The 23,131-nt window shown below is 41.3% G+C and overlaps 1 protein-coding gene across 1 annotated transcript in view; it reads right to left on the bottom strand.

Annotated features, from left to right (window-relative positions):
• Window positions 1–2,649: 2,649 nt before the first annotated feature.
• LOC136588203 (keratin, type I cytoskeletal 19-like) overlaps window positions 2,650–23,131 on the bottom strand; it is a 40,962-nt gene continuing 20,480 nt past the window's right edge. The window contains exons 3-8 of the mRNA XM_066587251.1: window positions 19,170–19,326; window positions 17,421–17,585; window positions 13,008–13,133; window positions 10,424–10,644; window positions 8,785–8,807; window positions 2,650–7,084 (exon numbers count right to left, since the gene is read on the bottom strand). Of these exons, the coding sequence (XP_066443348.1) occupies window positions 7,002–7,084; window positions 8,785–8,807; window positions 10,424–10,644; window positions 13,008–13,133; window positions 17,421–17,585; window positions 19,170–19,326 (775 nt within the window). The 3' untranslated portion in view covers window positions 2,650–7,001. The remainder of the gene's footprint in view (window positions 7,085–8,784; window positions 8,808–10,423; window positions 10,645–13,007; window positions 13,134–17,420; window positions 17,586–19,169; window positions 19,327–23,131) is intronic.

Genomic DNA, 23,131 nt, shown 5'->3' with positions numbered 1-23,131 from the left:
CATTAAAGGAGTTTTCAAGGAGATTTAAAAAAATAAAAATAAAAAGTGTTAAGGGTTAAAATGATGAAAAGTTAAATACTCACCTATCCCTGTGGCTCCCGATGCTGCTCTGATGCCCTGGTGCCCACCACACAGAACCTGGAAGATGCGGTGAATGTTCACATGCCGCACATTGTGCACATTACTGATCACAAGCTTCAATGGTGATTCTTCCATAGCCGCTCAAACCTGCCAATGGCTGATCGGTCACGTGCACAATGAAGGGCTTATTCCAGGTGCATCGGGGCTGCAGTGCTGAATGGGTAAATACTTAAGAAGAAGGAAGAGGAAGAAAGGAAAAAAAAGAGGAAGCTTTGGCCAAGACAAGCCACCCAAAGTTTGAGTTCACGCCAAACCAAACTTTGACCCGAAAAAGGGCTCGACTATTTTGGTTTGCTCAACACTAGGGGCTTATATATAATTTCAAAAACATGGATGTCTTCTTTCAAAAACAGCACCACGCTTGTCTATAGGTTGTGTATGGTATTGTAGTTCAGCTCCATTCACTACAAATGACCCAAGCTGCAATACCAGACACAACACACGGTGAGGTGTGATGCTGCTCGCTAAAAGACTAGCATTTGCCATTACTCTCCACTTTATATAACATATTAGGCCCACAGGACTTCTGGGATTTCATGTTCTACAAGGTTACCTTTAGGCCCCGCAGTTTAATGTCTTCTTTATACAGATTAGAGTCTATTATAGTAGCCTGCATTCTGCTGAATGAGCTGTAGGTTAATAAAAGGGGGGTTTATTTATTAACCCAATTGTACCAAAGACTAGCATATGTCTAATATACTGTACCTTTAAGTGTGTAGGCTTTTGGCATCCCTAACATTTCATTGTTGCTTTGGTTCCCACTGGGGATTCATACAATAAGTGATTTATTTGATACCTCTGACCTCATGTCTTTCATGTGCTTAAGGCAAAAATACAACATCCCATGTAATGGCTTACGTCAATTCTTTCAAGGAATGTTATTTTAAAACAGAGTGTGGCGGTAACTTCATACTGCTAACTCACTCAGCTGGTTAACTTATTACAGAATAAATCCCCTCAAGTTAAACGCCTTTCAGCAAGTTATGGCTTTATTGTAGACTCATATCCAAATATGTCTGACGCTTATACCCAGAAAGGGGGACTGGATTGAACGCTTTAATCAGTGGCAGGAGTCCCTTGTAGCGTTACCTAGACTTTCCGAATGTTTATTTCAAGAACTCCAGAAAGTTCTAATACAGATAGTATCTTATTCCATGCAGGTTACCTAAAATCAATCAAGACTTGTTGGTGATGCCAAGTAGAAAGAGGCACTTGGGGACACAACCATTTTTTTTCATTATGGTCTTCTCCTCCAAAAAAACATACTTTTTTTATTTTTCGGTCATAGACTTCTAAGAGCTTGTCTTTTGGGACTCAAGTTGCACTTTTCAATCCTGTCATTTAATGTACTGAAAAACTTTACAAAATTTCTAAGTGGGGTGAAATAGAAAAAAATTCAATTCCACCACTTTTTTGCAAGAGGGTATTGTTTGCCTTGCGACGTACACGGCGCTGCGGAAATGATTACATTTATTCTGTGGGTCAGTGCAATTATTGCGGTAACACATTTTTAAAAGTTTTTTGGTTTGACTGCTTTAAAAAAAAATATATATATATATATATCCTTAGAAAAGAATTCTGTCTGCATCTTCTTAATGCCATAACTTTTTTAATTTTTAGGGTTGTGTGACGGCTTCTTTTTTGTAGGATGACCCGTAGTTTCTGTTGGTACCCTTCTTGGGTACATATGACTTTTTGGTTGATCTATATTCCATTCTATCTTGTTTTCTGATGGCGTTCACCGCGCAGTATAAATAATTTGTTTGAAACTTTTAATACTTTTCATAATGACAAGAAAACCTTTTTTTCACTCAGTTTTAACTTTTTTTTAACTTCATTTGATCACTTATATAATATACTTCAATACTTCAGATGTGCCAAAAAAATTAAATGGCAGTCCTGCAAGCCTTCACAATGCTTCCACAGGCTTGCCATGATGCTCAAATAGCACCCTGTGGTCTCATTGCAGGGGAGCACCCTTGGGAAACAGAGGAAAGTCCCTCCCTTTATCAGGCCAACTTAAAAGGGGTGTCCAGGACTTTTACTATTAATTACCTATCTCCAGGATAGGTCATCAATAGGTGATTGGCGGAGGTCTGCCACTCGAGATCCTTACCATTCAGCTGATCCCCTGACCCATTATCAATGTGGACAGCGCTGGAAGCAAATAGTGTTGTCTGTATTACGCCAGCCCGCTTTGGTACTATAGGCAGAGCTCCCACTGAATTCAAAGTAAGTTATGCCTGCAGTACCCAACCGGGCCACTGCAATACAGACAGCACTATCTGCTTCCATTGCTGTATCATGAAGCAGATATATAATTCTTATGGGTTGTATGTAGCGATGTCTTGGTTTTGCTTTTTCTGGGGTTTTTTTAGATATTTTTGGACAACTAGACCCCTCATTGGCTTTTTATAAATATCACCTCTACCCCCTTTGTTCCTATTACTGTGGCCTATATAATGTCTGCCACTGTCCAGTCTTGAAATGACCTCATGCAATACGATATGTTAGAATAGACTTTTATTTAGAATTCTAGATAGTAAAAGAATGAGATCAGGGACACATAGACATTCACAGAGGACAGGTAACATGACTTTACAGTTTGAAGCTATCAATACATCTCCACCTGTCCATACATACACATAAACCGATGGAGTACAACATACATTTTATACATTTATGTTTTTATACCATTCTCACATGTGCATATAACAACTCTTACACTATTCCACTAAGGATCTTCATTGTAGCCTCTAGTTATCAGGGAATGCTTTTGAAACTATCAATTAATGGGGAAAGAGGACAAAAACAACATAATATCCTTCTCAAAATGGAATTTGTCATTAGAAAATGACCTATTGTATAAATTAAGTTTTTATGGTAAACATTTTTCAAGAATTTTTCAGGTCGCAATCTATATTTGAAAAAATCCTAAAACCCTGCAGTTCTCACACTGACCACTAGGCCTAATAATAGTTTAACGCTTCCTATTCTGTAGACAAAACTCAACAGTCATCTCATTATCATCACAGGCAGGATTACAACGAATGGTAACACCTGCATATAGATCACACAGGATCCAACATTCACTATAGGTGATGGTGGCACCACAGTTGGCAGAGTTCTCTTTTGCCAAAAGTTGGGTAAACCTAACTTTTAACAGTTTATTGCCACATCCAGCTCTTCTATATCTGTTGTTAAACATTTTTTTATACAGTTCATACTATTGTCTAAACTACATTCACACCAAACAGGGGATCTAAGTCCTACGATATGGAAAGAGAAAAGGGATCAGACGTCAACTAGTGGAGAAGAAGAGTGGAGTAGTTGTCAACATCTACCAATCAAATAGACACCTTTCAAGGGTACTTCCAGTGATAATCATGACCGTGTCTCCCACCAGTGGCCTTGTTGCTTAGACAAGCGTACCAAAAGCCTCTCCTGCAAAAACTGCTTTGCAGAACAGGCTTCTGGCCTTATAGAATTGCCTATCTTTTTTAACCCCTTAAAGACCAGAGTGTTTTGATCCTAAAGAACCAGAAACGTTTATGAAATTTTACCTATTTCATGGCCCTATAGTTTTAATTATGGCTTCCCCCTTTTTTTGTGGACGTTTTGACATATAATTTGTATGATCTTGAATTACAGGGCGGATATGGCGACGGTTTAGGTTGACATTGATGGTGGGACATTTTCTTTTTTTATATATATTTTTATTTTATTCTCTAATTTTTTAAAATTATTTTTGTGAAAATAAGACTTCTGGGGGACATTTATATTGTACTTTTTTATAATTCAGAAAATTATCCACTGTAACTAGAATATCCATAGGAGCCCAAGTTACAAACATTCCCCTAGTATGACAATAGTCACTGTCAGAGCTGGTCATGGGTCTGCCAAGACCCTGCAACTCTGACATGCCGGGGGATCACCAGCAATCATGTGATCGGCGGTCCTATGCAGGAAATGACAGAGCCACTTCCTGCATTCTCTACATAGCGCTCACTGAGTGCTATGCTGATTGTAAGGCTAGGGTCACACAGGGCGGATTTGTTGCAGTTTTGCTGCGGTTTTTCCGTTGCGGTTTTGACGCAGAAGAACTGCTTCTGCGGCAAAACCGCTTCAAAGGTTAATTTGGGCTTGCGGATTTTGCGCGGATTTTGGTGCAGAAAAATCCACGAGCATTTTTTTCCGCAGCGCTTTTTTACTTTTGTCGCGGATTTGGTGCGGTTTTGGCTGCGTCCATAGAGGTCTATGGACAAAAAAGCGCTGCGGAAACGACCAAAGAATGAACATGCTGCATCTTTTAAAACCGCGACGCAGTTGCATTTCCGCACTGCGGCTGTGCGGAAAAAATCCGTCCTGTGAGAACAGCTTTTTGGCAAATCTCATTTGTGCTGCATTGCACTGCAAACGCAGCGGTTTTGCCGCAGTGTGGATATGCAACGGCAATCCGCGGCAAAACCGCGGCAAATCCGCCCTGTGTGACCCCAGCCTAAAGGAGAAGTAGAAATGGTTAAAAATGGTTTCTAACTTCTTCTGGTCTTCAGCTGAGAATCTGATCTGCTCCTGCAGGAGCTTTAATCCTGCACCATATCTATACTTTCATTTGGGATTAAAGCAAAGGGACCAACCGCCATATATTTATGGGACTTGGTCCCTAATGGGTTAGGGATTGCCCATTTTTCCAGTGGGTTTGTACTCTTTAAAGGGGATATCTATCCAGACATTCAATAAAACTTAAAACTATAATTAAAATAAAATTCTATAAACTCTATAAATTTATATCTATAAAACATATCTTATGTACTTAAATAGTGTGCGGACACATTATGGAAATATACAGTACCGTGTGAAGGTTTTAGGCAGGTGTGGAAAAAATGCTGCAAAGTAAAAAAATGTTCTCAAAGATAGAAGGCGTTTGATTGACTCCAAATCTATCCTGTAGCAGGACAGCAACCCCAAACACCCAGCCAATGTCATTAAGAACCATCTTCCGCATAAAGAAGAACACGGAGTCCTGGAAGTGATGATATGGCCCCACAGAGCCCTGATCTCATCATTATCCAGTCCGTCTGGGATTACATGAAGATACAGAAGGATTTGAGCAAGCCGACCTCCACAGAAGTTCTCAAAGATGTTTGGAACAACCTCCTTGCCGTTTTCCTTCAAAAACTGTGTGCAAGTGTACCTAGAACAATTGATGCTGTCTTGAAGACAAAGGTCGGTCACACCAAATACTGATGTGATTTAGATTTCTCTTTTGTTCATTCACTTTGCATTTAGTTAATTTACCAAAAAAACCTATTAGCGCTTCTATTTCTGAAGGCATTCTTACTTTGCAGCATTTTTTCCACACCTGCCTAAAACTTTTACACAACACTGTGCCTCTGTATTTTACATACTAGTTAATTAATACCTATGACTACTTAATTTTGTGTTGACCATGTGATGAAAGTCAAAGATATTTGGAATACAATATATTTTTTTCACCTTGGGCTTCATCGCAGACTGTTGCATGCAGCGCTGTTTTTGCTATTAAAGTGCCATAACCTGATGTATTGCATAGGAAGTCAATGGAGTGTGTTGTACGCCAGTAGTATCCCTCATTAAAATGAATCTGGCAAAGCATTAGGGCTTCCGTTATGAACATAGCCTTAAAATGGTATTCCCAACTCAGACGTTTATGGCATGTCCACAGGAATAAGGGCCCATCTTGAGTTAGTGCCACCAGCCTCAATGCCACGGCCAGTGGTGGCTGGGAGGACAAGAATAACTGAACGCCTGTGCTATGCTATTTCCTCAACTCCCAGGAAAGTCAATGGGGCTTGCGCAAACACCATATCACAGTAAGCCATACTGTTTCCTTAACTCAGGAGGTTCGGAAACCGGATAGCTTGCTGTGCTATGCTGTTTGCTTAATTCCCATTGACTTCTATAGGAGTTACTAAAACAGCTTAGCTCGGCCAAGCTTGGCTGTATCCATCATCTTGGTCATTTCGTAATCACGTTTGGCCAAGATTAGAGCATCCATTTAATAATCTATTTCCCTGGACAATCATGTATTCTAACGTTAGCCTGAAAATCATGTCAATACTTCTAGTTAGGTATTAGGTTAAGTGGGTTTACTACACTGGATAAAACTTTTTTTGTTAAACGCGTTTCCCAAGGATAAACTGATCACAGAGTTGCCAACTGATGAGAAGCCAGCAATCAGCTATGATCTGTTGGGGAAACTGACAAGAAGTGTTCATTTCACCTGCAGTGCCACCACAGGAGACATGAAGTATTACACACTGCCCATTTCAATCATTAGGCTGTCCATCTAATGCACAAATGTACTGGGTCCTCTAGAAGGGGAAACACTATTTGGAATTACTCTATGGGTAATAGGGGTCTCAAACTAAGGACTCTGTAACTTAGAACTTCCATATAAGGTACTTGAACATGGGTTCCTCTAAATCAGAAACCCACTTTTAAAAGGAAAATGAGTCATTAGAACAGAAGTGCTTTGTCACTATATCCACCTATCGTCTTCAGGGGTCTATATAACATGTAAGAAAGACCAGCTTTAGATATTAGCCAAAAATAATCACATTTTCGGGAACATGCTCCTATATGAAACCCTTACAAAAAGACCCAGCTTATAATAAAAAATGTAACCTAGATCATACGATAACAAGAGTAGAACTGGCATTGTTCCCCTGTGTTCTCATCAATAAATATCTCTCTGGACAGGTATATATAAGAGTAGTCCCACTGTACATTAACGATAAATATTGGCACATGTAAACAGGGTATTTATTGCCCTCTTGTGATGTAAAACGTGTTGCATCCCAAGACTTGAGTGTTCATGGTTATTTCTGCGGGATTTCTGAGATCTTGGAGTTCACCACTCTTCCGTTAACCATGTCTTGAACGATGGTCTTGACTTTTCGGTCTGGGGTAGGAGAAACATTGAATGATTATTTTTAATTAGGTAACAATGGGCATTCAATAAATACGTATTTTGTGAATGCCAAGCACTATAAAGGGATTTTAAAAGGCTTCCCTAACCCCTAGTGATTAGCTGTTAATGCCAAGGGAAGTTGCATTGGGGCATACCATAATTGATTCACTAGTATAATGCATGGGATGGAGTCCATTTTGACTTATAGAAGGGGACATTGTTCTCTAAGAAGTTCAGATGCTCCAAAAGGTCATATAGAAAAGGGTTGTCTTGTTTGATGAATAGTAATGGTGCCTGATAGACCCCATGAGTGTGTGCATAAATAGTCCATAATGTGATTGTTCCCAGCAAGGGAAACCATGTAATCTCGTAGATATGATGCCTTTTAATGACTAACAAACATACATGATGTTAATCTGAGCTTTCGAATCCTAAACAGGGTTCTTCTTCAGGCTTACATGGAGCAGAACCCTGTGTTGGTTTGAAAGCTTGCATTAACCCTGAAGCAGAACCCTGCGTTGGTTCCAAAGCTGGCATTAGCATCATGTATTTTTGTTAGCCATTAAAAGGTATCATATCTACCAGATTACTTGGTTTCTCTTGCTGGAAACAATCAAATTTTGCTTTACCGGCTAACACGGTATTAAATCTTTTTCAGGAAATAGTCCATTGCATACAGGAAGCTGCGGCTTTGCGGGAGGACAACGGGGAAGGGTGAGGGGTAAGGGGACAAGGGTGAGTATGAGAGGGATATCCCTGGACTCAACACCATAGCTCTTATTAGCCCATCATTTTAGCTTATGGCGCTCGTAGGAACTCACAGACTCTTTGAGGCAACCATCCAGTTTTGGGATAAAATTCTGCTCTGGTACTGGAGGAGGTTGAGTGTACATTACTGGCACTTGTTCTTTTCTGCCATTCATCTGATCCACTGGTTCTGGACCTGGTTTTCAGCTGTTCAAAATGGCTGCTGCATTTTTTTTATCTAATGAATTCACAGTGTACACTACTCTTTGATTGGGCAGTGTTGATTATGTGAGCAGCTATGGGGATTAGGTAGTCAGAACATTACGTTGGCTATCTTGGATGGCCAAAAATGGGACCCGGAACTGGAGAATTGAATTTATGGCAGAGAAGAACAAGTGCATAAAATATACCCCTCACCCTTTTCAGTCCCAGGACAAAATTTTGTCCTGAAACCATAGGGTCATTTAACCCCTTTAGTGGCACGCCCTGAAAATCTCCGGGGCTTGCTTCAATGACCATGCAGTTAAATTTGTTACAATGTATTATTTCATTACAAAAAAATGTTGCAATGTGATTGTTGCATTCCTCAATAAATACTCGCTAGATTAAATTGCATTGTTGACTCATTTAAAAAACCTGCCCTGTGAGACATGACATGGTAATAATAAACCTGCACTGAAGGGGTTAAAGGAGTTCTATTAGATTAGAAAAAAAAGGTTTGCTGTATATCAAGAATGTCATTCATAAATTCACTTCACTAGATGTAATAACTTCAAGGGGGATATGGGGCATCCTCAGTTCAGACAATGAATTCTTTTCTATTGGATCGCCACCAATGGACTCTAAGACTCCATGACTGACTTTACCGGGGTTAAGAAATGCTAAACCATTGTAGAAGAAAAATATATGTAAAATGGTAAGAAAGGGTTATACTTAAATATTACCTGTTGATTGAGTAGACATCCCACTAAAATGAAAAAAAAAAAAACAGGAATATAGGTGAATACAGAAATGTTTGAGCAAAATTGGAAACAGCACCACTCTTGTCTACAGGCTGTCTCTGATATTAAAGCTAAGCTTCCATTCACTTCATTATAGCTGGGCTGATATACCAGAGACACCCAATGGACAAGAATGGTGCTGTTTCGAGAAAAAGATCAACTTAAAAAAAAAATCCTGCACCTTTAACCCTTTCCAATCCAATTTGTATTCTGGTTTTCCTAGGGGGCTTACTCTTTTTCTGCCGTAATACAATGGCGCTATATGCTGGTTAAAGCCAGTACTGCATGAGGTGACACGTTGGATAGGCTCCGACAGCAGAGAGGCTGGCAATTTACAGTAAGAGAACCCTGACGGACGTCTTTCAACATCGGAGCTGGACAGTCTTAAATCATAATGTCTTCAGATGTCAGACAGTGGATAGGAAAGGGTTAATGGCTACAATCCCTTTAACCTTAATTCAAGTCAAGAACTGCTAAATGTCTATACAATAAATAATATTTTTATCATTATTTAGGGTGCCTGTCCACAGGCGTGATTTCGCCGGCGGTATACCGCATGCTGCAAATTGCCCTGATTCTCTGCGGCCGGCCTATCTATCAGATAAGGCTGACCGGCGGAGAATCGGCGGCAGCTCCTGCTCCTGGGCGGTGGCTCCCGCGACAGAGATCTGCCATGGGACTTTGCATCGCCCGTGGACAGGGGGCCTTACTTGTTTTATATACATTAAGCAGATGTCCTTGGTGTATAGGCAAAATTTAAGTTCTTGCAGTACTGGAAACATCATAATGTCTATGTAGTTAAAAGAAACTAAATCCTCAAAGGACACAAAAAAACTTTAATAATGCTAGGGAATAAACTTTATTTAGGGTACTTTTAGATGGGCATGCTTTTGCCCGAAAAATTGCTCAAACTAGCAATTTTGACTGATAGTTGTCCATGTAAACACAGGACTCGACAGGGTACTGAGGGAGAAATCGCTCATTTGATGCCAGTATACTGAAACTAAGCGACTAATAAGCGGCTTCTCACTCAGTGTAAACAGGCAGTCATTCATCTATGAACGACTGCCTGTTCACAGCGGATGGAGACAAGTGGCCAGAATTGATCTCCAGAGCGATCCGCCTCCATTCACAGAACGACTATCACTCCTGTGTGAAAACACAGGAGCAATAGTTGTTGGATACCCAACAGTTGCCCTATGTAAAAGTACCCTTAGTCACATGGTCACATGTAGCATTCCATGCTCGTTAGTAGCCTATTGGTCACGCCCAATCTATAAGAGCAGGTGAACAATTTTAGCAGCCTCAATGGGGTGGTGAAAAATGGCAACTAATATTTCTATAATTGATTTGGCACATCGTATTATAGTTAGCACCACCACTTTCTGACTTTTTTGTTTCCCATTGGTCATCAACTCTTCACCAGCCAAACTAGACACTTTGCTTATTCATTGGTGATGAGACTCTCTATAGTCACCCCAAGATTAAAGTTTTAAGTTGATTGCTGTCCAATAATAGCCTTGTGCCAATGTTTTAGTAACAATGCATAAATGATATTCTTCTTCCTAGAACCCCACCTTACCTGCTACTATTTCCATCGATCAGTCGTCTATATGTGTTAATTTCATTCTCTAGACGACTCTTTATATCCAGAAGAACCTTATAGTCGTTATTCTGCCGTTCCAGATCACATCTGACTTTCCTCAACTCGGCCTCGAACTGGCAGATTAGCACCTGGACCTTCTCTAGATGTTCTGATGAGTGATTTTGGGTCTCTTCTAATGTGTTCTCCAATCCATGTTTCTATAAGACGAAATAGTTCATTGTTAAAAATTGTGGAGGACTTAGAGATAGGAAACATGGGTAAGAGACATGAGGAGACGAGTCATCTGGTGCTACAACTCTATCGGGGTTGTGTAGGTAGGAGTTTTAATTATGGTAGCCCTGGCTCAGCAATATATTTATGAACAGACTGTAGAAGTCTCCAACTGTAATATGTTAGTTAAAAGTGGCTCCATTTTCGGATGTCCTTCCTATCTTTGTCTTATCACCCTTGGAACATGACTCCGTGTTAGAGATGAATGAATCTTACTTGGAATTTCACTTAAACGTTGAACCTGTTAAACTGATTCTGCTATTCTACCTACCACTTTCAGATAGGTAATACAGGTCTAGATGCCACCACTCCTGGAAAACAGCTGATTTTTCCAGGGAAGCCACGGCCAGCCAAACGTTTCTCATATTTCGTGGTAGCCATAAAGTTGAATGGCTATCCATTTAATACTGTATATAGACCGCTCGTTTTCACATGAGCAGAAGCCAACGGGACTGCCGCTATGACATCCAAAGGCCTTAAGGACATATAGACAGGGCTTCTATAAATGTATCTATCTATTTGACTACAGGGCAGAGGGTAATAAGGTACTACCGTGACCTGGTTCAGAAAGTTGGGGCGGCGGGGCACATTTTCACACTGTACGGCATATGTCTCAATGCATGCAAGCTAAGCCACTGTGGTTGGTTCAGTTAGGAGAGGGGCCTGCTCCACCACGGAACGTCTTGCTCAGCACTGCACTGGAGTCCAGAGTGCAGTGCCATGCATACGAGGGAAGTATCACTGAATGATCACTGCATTAGGAACAGCTGGCATGTAACATCTTGTGATCAGTAATGCGGTACCACATGATGGCCACGTCACTATATACTGTCAGATAATGTACTGATTGCTCCTCTACACATCAGGAGACAACATTTCGCAGTCATGGGTAAATACGATGGCTTTGACCGCAGGCACTTTGTTGGTGCCCAGAGGTGTGATACCAGCATTTCTTAGACTATCACACTTGCTGGCTGTTCCCAAACAGCAGCATCAAAAGTGTACCAAGACTGGTTGAATCATGGACTGACATCCGACAAAAGTTCAAACAGTCACAAGCCACATGTGACACATCCGGTATCTCAGCAACGACATGCGACAGTGAATCAACTGACCCAGCAGTACAACAGCGAGGCAGTAAGACCAATTTCCACAATGACCATGTGGCATACCTTACATTGACTGGGATTCCATAATTGAAGACTGAAAAGAGTGTCCCTATTGACTCTGTGTTATCATCAACAACGCCTCACATGAACCAGGAAAGACATCCATAGACCTTGGACAAATGGCAGTAGGTTATCTGGAATGATGAGTCCCGTTTCCTATTGAACCGTACGGATGGCCTGGTCTGCACTTGGCATAAGCAGCCTGAAGCCATATTCCATGGTGTACTTTTGCGGTTCAACAGGCTAGTGGTGGCAGGGTCAGGGTCTGGGAAACATTTTCCTGGCATGGCCTAGGACCATTGGTTATCATACCACAATCCTTCAATAGTGAACACTATCGGGACCAGTTAGCTGACCATCTGCACCCATATCTTCAGGAGGTCTTCCCCAACTACAGTGCCAATTTTCAAAAAGACAACGCTCCATGTTATCAAGCTCAAATCACTAGGGAGTGGTTGGAGGAACACGACAATGAATTCTCCACCCTGCCTTGGCCCCCAAACTCACCGGACTGTAACCCCATTAAACATGTTTGTAATACGCTAGAAAGGGCTGTGAGATCTACTCCCACTTATCCACAAAATGTGCACCAACTAACGGAGCTGCTGCAGCGGGCATGATTAGAAGTATGATTATAGAATCTGTTTCTCGATGTCTGAAAGCCATGATTGCCCATAAGGGCTCAGTCAAATGGGCGCATCGGCACCCGTACACCGGTGCCGATGCGCCCGTGTGATTGACAATTAGAAGACGGCCGTACCTGAAGACGGACGTCTCCCCGCAGCGCTGATGAAAGAACACATGACCGGCAATGAAGCCGGTCACATGTTCTTTCCTCCGGCGCTGCAGAGAGACGTCCGTCTTCAGGTACAGCTGTCTGTTACCTGCAGTAACACGGGCGCCGATGCGCCCGTGTGACTGAGCCCTAAGGTGGACAAACCCTTATTGAGTAGGTTTTCTTAATGCAGTGATCTTTCAGTTTATACCAGCAAGTAGACACTTATTTGTACTCTCAAGAGCTTTTTCAATGGCTTTGTTAATCATAAGTTATCATAGTCAAGTTAAACTTTGATACATTTGTTAGTAATGGCAAAACCACTAGACCAAGGATGGACACTCACCCTACTGATCTCTGCTTGAAGTTCGATTTCCAGATCCTGTAGAGTTCTTTTATATTCCTTGATCTGGTTTCTGCTACTCTGTAGGGCTTCAGTGTTTGTAGATACTTCTTGTTGGACTGTTGATGACTGGAAAAGAATAGCATGCATTATAACAGTTGCAAGGACGATGAATCTGTTGAATTGTATGCATTTTTGCATATCTTGAAGGCATACCATCCAATGAAGGGCAGGATGAGGGAATGTATTCAATGCATTGCGTAGTACTGCTTTTGTCACATCATGAGGTTTGTTCGTGGTCATATTGACACATAGTCATAATTTTATGAGTTTCCTAAATTTACATTTGTTGGTATGAATGTATGATGTTTTTACAATTACTCAAATTAAAGAGGACCTGTCATGTCCTTGGGTCAGTAGAGGCGACTGTAGAACATTGTAACCACGGCTCCCCACCGACTCTAGTAGTTTTCTCAGTGCACTGTCAATGGATTACATCAGATTTGATTAGCAGTGAGTAGTGGAGACCGCCCACATGACAGATTCCAAGCGTTGGGAGATGAATTTAACGAGAACTTAACCGGGTCTGCTAACTCTTGTACATGAAAGGTTCTTTTTAAGCAATTTTATAGTGGCAGGAAATATGTAGAACACTAAGGTAGGTAGGGTCTGTGGTAGTCCATGAAGACAAATATTGTAGCTCCAAATAGGAGCCATATGCAAAAAATGAGGTTGGTTGTAATCAAAATGATTTGTAAAGTTGATTCATTTTTTTCTTTTATATGCGCCAAAGCTATAGAAAATGACAAAAGTGTACAAACCCTTTATAAGGGTTGTCAAGTATTAGGCTATTCCCTAATCCTTTACTTTCGAGTAGTGAACGTACCACAGAGACAAAGTTCTTAACCAAGTTTATTGACTCCCTGTGCCAAAGGGAATGAAAACTGTTGTACCAGGAAAGATGTATTAAAAGTAGAGATGAGCGATCATGGTGGGATAAATCAGTTACTCAAGCGAGACTCACTCTTCTCGAGTAACTGCATTCTTGTCCGAGCGTGCTCGGGGGGGGGGGGGAGCTGCAGGGGATAGCGAGGGGTAGCTGGGGAGGGTGAGAGGGATCTCTCCCCCCCCCCCCACCCCGTCGCAGTGGCCAGATTTGCTATTGCAGGTCAACTTCCCATTGAGATGAAGGGGAACTTTACCTGCAATACCAAGCTTGGCCACTGCAGTATGAACGTCTCTGTTTGCTTTGTGCAAAAATCAGCTCAGTGCACAAGCATGCTGTCCTGGCAAATAGCTGTTCGGCAGTGGTCCCAGGCAGCCGAACCCTATCAATCTACTATACATGACTCATCCAGAAGATAGGCTATCAATGGTTTCCAACCGGACAACCCCTTTAATAGGAAAATACCCTTTTTTCCATGCTATGCACCAGGGGACATTAGTTGCGTTGGGGTACATTAAAGCATCATTTTCTCAGATTATAAAACCATGTATATCTATGTAAAGGAAATGACAGACCGGCTCTCTTTGTAATTTAGCACATTTTTTCTCCATTAACAATAGTGTTATTTATGTCTCCGCATCGCTACAGGTAAAATACAAGCGAGTGAACGTGTTCCAATTTGACGTAAAGCCAAAATAACTACAGTCAAAATTAAATTGGAATAGCATAAAATGTGGAACAAACAAAACATTTTTTCCTATCAAACTAATGTGAGTGGCATGTGTTGGCAGAGGGCAAATGCCAACTTGAGAGAGTTTTATATTGGAGGTTTCACAGGAGCGTAGACAAATTTAATGTATGTGGTGAGCAGGTAGAAGCATGCAGCGCATTATGGATAAGTACAGGGCTGACAGCATATAGGTGCCAACTGTGCTGTCTGACAGCCACAAGGTCTTCAACAAGAAGCGCAATAAACTTCAGGTAACAACATTTTTTCTTAAAGAAGCCGTTTCAGTCCTTCAGTTCCTATGATGTATACAGTATGAGATGGTGGCCTGCAGTAAAAAAATTAATGCAACCACCTAACAAATAAATTCTCCTAGCTGGAGGTACAGGGAAGCCTCCAGAGCATATAGCATCTGACTGAATGATCTGATCATCAGGACCTGCTACACCGTCCTCCAGCATTTAGCATGGAGGGAAGCTACATGGCTGACTAGCTATGTTCTGAATAACAGCAATTCCGTAAAGGGTTAATAGTGTGGGATAGCAATGCCTGCAGTCTAATACTGATATTAAAAGATAAAACAGAGCTCTTTCAACATGTTTCACCACCTAAGGGTGCATTCACACGAGCATGTGCATACGTATATAGGTGCGCACAAAACCGCGCACCCACGTACGTGCACAAACACATGTGAATGCCTGCCCGTGCAGCATTGCATCCCTGCAGTGATTTTCAGGGAAGGGCTTGAAATATAAGCCCTTCCCTGAAAATCATCCCTAGTTTGTGTAAAAAAAAAAAATTATATATATATATATATATATATATACACTCACCTCTCTGCTGCTGTCGTGTAAATATTCACCGCGGGAAGTCCCCTTGTCACTGAACACCGTGACAGCTATGGCAGAGGATTTCTTCATACCCGGGGGAGTAAAGAATCCCCTGCCACAGCTGTCACAGCTGTGGCAGAGGATCGCAATGTTCTCCCATTGCTTTCAATGGGACCGGCACTTCTGCAGCCCCATTGAAAGCAATAGGCTGCCGGCAACCTCTGCAGGGATTTTCGGGGAAAAGCTTTAAATTTAAGCCCCTCCCTGAAAAAGCATCCCCACCTGCTAAAAGGGCTGTATCTGATTGGCTGAGCGCTGAGCCAATCACAGGCAGCACTCAGCCATTCATTAAATGACAGCTGAGTGCTGCCCGTGATTGGTCACAGCGCTTAGCCAATCACAGGCAGTGCTTGGCCATTCAAGCGACAGCAGTGGCTGGGCATTCTTTACTCCCCGTGGGGAGTCCCCTTGTCACTGAATGCTGGGACAGTGCTGTCACAGTGTTCAGTGACAAGGGGACTCCCCGCTGGGGAATATTGACACGCACCACAGTCCTTTGGTGCACGCATGTCCTATGTTTTGCAGGTACGCGTGTTTGCATATTTGTAAAACGCGGACATGTGAACACACCATAGGGAACCAATGGTTCTAATAGACGTGTGGTTTTGTGCGCACCTATTTATGCACACGCTTGTCTGAAAGCACCCTAGGTGGCGTCTTCAGGGGAATATGGGAGCCATATACTGGGCTTTTAAATATTTCAATTTCCATTTGTAATCTTTGTATAATTCAATAAAAGTTACATTTTTAAGGGATGCAATTCCTAGTTAATGCTTATGGCAATTATTTTTTTCTACCTGTAATAGGGATGGGTTGAAAAAGGCCCAAGAGCAAATGCCTCCTTATTTATGCATTGTTTACTTATTGAGGAAGAGCATTTCTAGCAATATCTTTTTTGTTTAAAGAGAAAAAAGTGTAACAGTAATATAACTTAGAGAGGCAACAAAGGAGGCACTATAGCTTTGTGGGGCACAGAGGAGGCACTAGAATTTTCATATGTGATAGAAGGGGCACTATAACTTTAAGGAGCCACAAAGGAGAGTATTATTACTTTGAGGGTCATAGGTAAGAGGGGGCATTATCACTTTTTGGAGCCACAGAAGTGGCACTATAACTTTGGGAGGCCACAGAGGGGCACTATAACTTTGAGGGGCCACAGAAGAGGAACAAGTACTATGGGACGGGTTCTGAGTGGTAAATTGGACGTAGGAGTTTGTGTGTACATGCGAGTCATGGCTGAATAAAGGCTTTTTGGTTGTCTGGGCTGGGATAGAGAAGAAAAACCAAAACTGATGACTTTAATTAGAAAAGACATCACCTGTAATCACTGGAAGTAACTGCACTGTAATCACTATCACTGTGTAGAACTGATATCTGATTACTTTATTTGGTGATTACATGATTGCATTTTTTATTGGTCTAGTAGAGCTCAGCCATCGTATGTAAGCTTGCTGTGCTATAAAAGTTGTCTTATAGATATATTGTCTCCAATATGTATGCATATATACATTTTATTTGTGAGGAAAGGGCCCGGGGGTACCAATTCTGGGATGGCTTTGGGGACCCAAGACTTCTATGTATGTGCTTGCCCATTCTCATAATATTCCTGTAGGCAATGAGAACATCCAGGTGAAATATACCAAGGGTGGAAATGATGCTGAACATCGCAGCAGCGGTGGACCACTAGTCTGTAACATCATCAGAGTGGGAAATTAATCACATTTCTACACAATACTGAACTTTTTTGATCAAGGTGGAAGAATTCAGTGCAATTAGAAAAATGGTGATAAACATAGCCTTTTGTGCATCCATTGCTCATTTCATATGCATCTAATACATAACCCTCTTCATACCTGTTGCTTGTACCATTCTTCAGCATCTTTGCGGTTTTTCGCAATGATGGCTTCATATTCTTTTCTCATATCAGCAATAATCTTGGCTAAATTGGCTCCCTTGGGGGCATCGACTTCCACATTGACCGATGAACCTGCCTTCTGGGCTTGGGCCTGTTTCATGTCCTGTATCATTAAAAAAACTCATTATACCGTATGTTAGAGCAAAATCAGTTGACAAAAAAAGAGATTCACAGAAAGAAATTGTCACAAAATGCAATCCAATCTATCTATGGGCTCACTCACACACGTGTGTTTAGCCTGAGCATTACGCACATATTTTTTGCACGTGTAATACTCAGTGCTAAAGCCCATTAATTAACATTGGGCCATTCAGGCTTGCTTTTTTTCACGAGTTCATATTATACACATGTAAAGAAAACAGCATGTCCTATTTTGGAGCGTAATATGTAACATTATCATAGTCTGGTACATAAAATACGCAGTAAATACGCATGCTAGTAAAAACTATGTGCATAATACGCAGGCTAAATACGCTCATCTGAGTGAGCCCTAACTGTCTAAGGGTATACATGCCAAAGAAGCATACCAAGTGGCCATTATGGTAACCGTGACATGGAGCTAAAGCTAAAATGATGGGGCAGAAACACTCGTCTGAGTGCTGTGCCCAACTGGCTCTTTTCGGCTCTCATTGAAGTGCTATATGGGCTTAATATAAAGTTTATGAGCCAGTTCAGCGCTCACCGATCATATATAAAAGAGTGCAATGCTTAGCTAAATTGTTCTATCTCTTCATGTTAGCTGTCAATGAGGGCCTCAGCACCCGGGCCCCCACAGATCAAAACTTTTGATATGTCACTATGACATGTAAACAGTTTTTTTAATAGTATAGTCACCTTTTAAAGATGGTCCTGTCAATTGCTTTTTGGTTACAGGGTTGGACCGGCCCACCAAAAGAACTTTCGGTTGGTCCAAACCCTGAGTCAATACTGAGTCCCAATAAGGTCCAGCAGAAGATATCCTCATTTGGAGATATCTTTAGATTCAATTACTTGCCACTAGGGTATATTTCTGTTAGGCCTTATCGATATGTGTCTAAAGATACCATTTAGGTATGGACATACTCTGTATGGCCGGCTTTCTTCTGATGAGCCTGCCAATTGAAGCCTAGTCCAACATTGATTGGCTCTTGAGAGACACCTAAACATTGCAGAGAGGCAACTTGAAGCTCCTAGTTCCCCAAATCAAAATCCATAACATCCAATTTTGATGCATCATTTATAGCACTGGTGTCCTCATGGGATATTTTGCACCCTCTCAATCTCCAAGACCCAGTTGTAACCACAAGCTCTGCACAATCGTAGTCTATTACAGTTTATAGTTCATATCCTATACGCATGGGTCTTGGGCATAGAATTGACCGGAAGGTCTTAAATACATAATTGACCCATTGTTGATTTGTAAACTTAATACAATAGTTTTCTGTACTGTATCTATTTCGGTAATGGATAGAAACCAGACAGTGTTTACAACTATAGTATCAGAATTATGTCTTTTGTTCGGCCATGTTGTCTTATGAATTGTTCACTTACTTTTGTCCATTCAAGACTATATAGGTCTTACTCATGAGATTGTTCTCTTCTCCTCATTGTTTCTTTATGTAAGACCTTACCCAAAACTTTTCTATTGTGTCCACACCTTAGCAATAATAACACATCGGTGCAAAAAGAATATGGACTGAGACAATACCTCCTCATGGCTTTTCCTCATGTAGATCAGCTCCTTCCTCATTCCTTCAATCTCCATCTCCAGGTCTGTTCTGACAATAGTGAGATTATCCATTACCCTACGAAGGCCTTCCAAATCTGCCTCTAAGGCTGCACGAAAAGCTTTTTCTGTATCATACCTAGAACCACAAAATAAAAAATATAAATCTTGAGTGAGGCCTAGAGAACTCTAAATGGGGTTATACAAGATCAGAAAAAGGAAGTACATGTTGCCAGGAAGAGACCCACTTTTGTTCATTAGCTGTGTCTAGTGTTGTAGCTAAGTCCCATCCACTTGAGTGGAACTGAGATGCAATACCAGGCACAACCAGCATGTCAGAGGAGTGTTGTTTTTGAACAAAAATATATTTTATTTTATTATCCGTCAGACCCAAAAAGTTCAAAATGTGTCTTCAAAGTGGAATCCCAGCTACAATTAAGATAGATATTAAAGGAATTGTGCCCAGATGGCACTTTGGGGCATATGAATATCACGGAGTAGGTTTCCTGCTCAGGACCCCCACTCAGAACCAGTCTGTAAGAATAATTTCTATCCAGACAGAAAATGTGCCGTTCTTGTAATTATAGGACAGTCATTCGTATGTAATGGCTGTCCTGTAAAGCTACATTTACCCTGCAGTGGCCACAGCTTCTACTGGCAAAATCAGTTGTTTGCTGAAGATGCCAGGAGTAGAACCTGGGACAGTCACACATTCTGAAAGGGGTTGTGCATGTTGGTACAATCCCTTTAAGACCTGATAAATATGATATGTAGAAAAGTTTCTGAAGGTCTTAAAACTTAGTGATGTGAAAAACAGTACAGGTCTGACCTTCTTATTACTAATCTTACTGATGAAGACATAAAATCAGAATTTCTTCCCTGGCAAATGGCTGATAACGTAAAGAGAGAATGTATTCAGCTAAGTAGCAAATGGAAAATGGCCAACTTTAAAGGGGTATTCCAACCTTGGTAATCCTATTTAAATGGGTTCTAAATTGCACGACAATGCGCTGACCCATAAGATCTTTACTTCCAAAATTCTCCAGATATTGCAGATATTGGTTCCTCTGCCCTCAGCTTGTTTATTCCTCATTCCCAGTGAAACAGACCACCTCTTCTATGGAAAAAAATAGTAGAGCACAGCAGTGGCTGGTGGCCGGGCTAAAAGCTAGTGAGCATGCGCTCCTGAGATCCCAACCATCAAATTTAGATGAAAGAAGTGCGCAAGCGTCAGCCTCATCTGCTATTTCTTTCCATAGAAGAGGTGGCCTGTTTCCCTGGCAACGAGCAGTAAACAACCAGAGGACAGAGGAATCAGTATCTGGAGAACGGAGCATTTTGGAAATAAACCTGATCTGTTTATACCCAGGACTGTGACAATAACAAGTTCTAACAATATCCTATGGGCAAAAGCACTGTTTTGTGATTCTGAACACATTGAAACATTCCTAAGAGGCGAATACCCCTTTAAGTTTAGTTTTTCCTTTCAATCGGTTTTCTGCTTTTTTTTTAAATCCAGAAACAGCAGCACTTTTGTTCATGGATGTCTTAATTATCACTGTTTAGCCCCATTCAGACTGAGCTGCAATACCAATTATAGCCATAAACAAGTGTGGCGCGCTCTCTGAAAAAAAAGCAAAAAAACAAACAAACATATATAGCCCGTTTAAGCATCCCTAAATGGTAGCACTTTAGATAAAAAAATCTATATGACAAAGTCTAGATATGTTTGGTTTCCAAATATCAATGCTTAGGGGACGAAAGGTATCCCTGAAGTTCTACTAGAGGTTTAGGCAATAGGCATCTATATCTGGCCTCATTGACCTGGCTGCTTTTTTTCCAAAAAAGTGTCATAACTATAACATGTTGTGTGTGGTATTGCAACTTAACCCCATTCACTTCAGTAGAGCTGAGCTATAACAACCAATGGACAGGTGTGGCATTGCTTCTAGTCCTGCATGATACCTTTAACCAAGTTATTTTCACTCAGCCATAGTATAACATCAATCATTACCATAACCCATTTCATAAAAAGCTTATTCTGGAAACTACCATATCCCTTGGGTGAGATCATTTATGAGCGTAACGCCACATTTGAGACATTAGTGTAACATTTCACATGTAAGAATCTGGCAAAATTCCAAGGTTTTCCCCAATGTGATGTTTATTTTATGTTATCTGAAATAATTATCTACAGACCATTACATCCGAAGCATGTGTACTGTGAAGAAGGTAGAGGCCCTTTAACAAGTAGCTAGTTCTGTTTGAAATCATGTGATGTCATTTTTTATGGAAACATTGAAACAAAGCAGAAATGTTAGTTTAAAGTCTCTACATGATAGCTGTTCATATGTCACTGTATATATGAAAGGTAAAATATTACAATTAGGTCCCATTGAAATGGCTGATGTTGAAACACTCGTACAAGGATAAATGGAACACTTTGGGAACATCTGATATTGAATTTGATATGCCTACATACTGTATATATTGGGAAACTACTAAAACCAGTGAAAAACTGAATTAAACAGATGAAATAGAATTAGAGATGAGCGAGTATACTCGCTAAGGCACATTACTCGAGCGAGTAGTGCCTTAGCCGAGTATCTCCCCGCTCGTCTCTAAAGATTCGGGGGACGGCGCGGGTGACAGGTGAGTTGCGGCGGGGAGAGAGGGAGAGAAGGAGAGGGAATCTCCCCTCCGTTCCTCCCCGCTCTCCCTCGCCGCTCCCCGCCCCCCCGCCGGCCCCCGAATCTTTAGAGACGAGCGGGGAGATACTCGGCTAAGGCACTACTCTCTCATCTCTAAATAGAATACTACACAAATCTAATGGTAATCAGACAGTAGCACAATGTTTTCACCCATAGGTTTCAGAGAGTTTAGTTCTATTTGTTATCATAAGATGTCCGTTTGTTCTAAAAACAGTAACTAGGCTGAAAAATTATTTAACCGTCTGTACATGATAGCTGCATATCACCTTCTATGTAATGGGTAACATTTTACAAGCGGGTCATAGTTACGCATTCTAATATTCAATTACTTTTCAAGGATGAATGGAACATTCTGTGCAAAGTTGATATTGAAACCCTGCAAATTTCATGATAAAATATTTGATTTGATATATCTTCACAGTATATATTGTTAAATTACTGACAAGCCAGTGAACAGCCCACATTAAAAAGGTGCAATAGAAAGCTGCACAAAACTAATGGTAATGAGACAGGAAGTAAAAAGTTTCACCCACTTCCTTCAGGGAGCTTAGTTTTGTTTACTACTTTGTGTTGTCCATTTGTTGTGAAAACATAAAAACTAGGTTGAAATATTAATTCAAAGTCTCTAAATGAAAGTTGCATATCACTGTATATATAATAGGTAACATGTTACTAGGAGATCAAATGTAAATGTCTGATATGGAACTCAATAAGGTAAGGAATATTCTGAGCAAGACTCACATTCTTATACACAAATGAATCCTTGAGTTATACTCTATCCCTTAAAGGGGTTGTCCCACGCCGAAACGGCTTTTTTTTTTTTCAACAGGCCCCCCGTTCGGCGCGAGACAAACACAAGGGATGGGTTAAAAAAAAAAAAGTTTAGTACTTACCCGAATCCCCGCTCTGCGGCGACTTCTTACTTACCTTACCAAGATGGCCGCCGGGATCTTCACCCACGATGCACAGCGGGTCTTCTCCCATGGTGCACCGTGGGCTCTGTGCGGTCCATTGCCGATTCCAGCCTCCTGATTGGCTGGAATCGGCACACGTGATGGGGCGGAGCTACGCGATGACGCTTAGAAGGGGGCGGAGCCAGAACACCGCTCGTGCCGAGACCCAAGAGAAGGGAGAAGACCCTTCTGCGCAAGCGCGTCTAATCGGGAGATTAGACACTGAAATTAGACGGCACCATGGAGACGGGGACGCCAGCAACGGAACAGGTAAGTGAAT

This window comes from Eleutherodactylus coqui, chromosome 13 (genome assembly GCF_035609145.1).
Source record: "Eleutherodactylus coqui strain aEleCoq1 chromosome 13, aEleCoq1.hap1, whole genome shotgun sequence".
Classification (NCBI taxonomy): Eukaryota; Metazoa; Chordata; class Amphibia; order Anura; family Eleutherodactylidae; genus Eleutherodactylus; species Eleutherodactylus coqui.
This window is presented reverse-complemented; position numbering and strand designations above follow the sequence as displayed.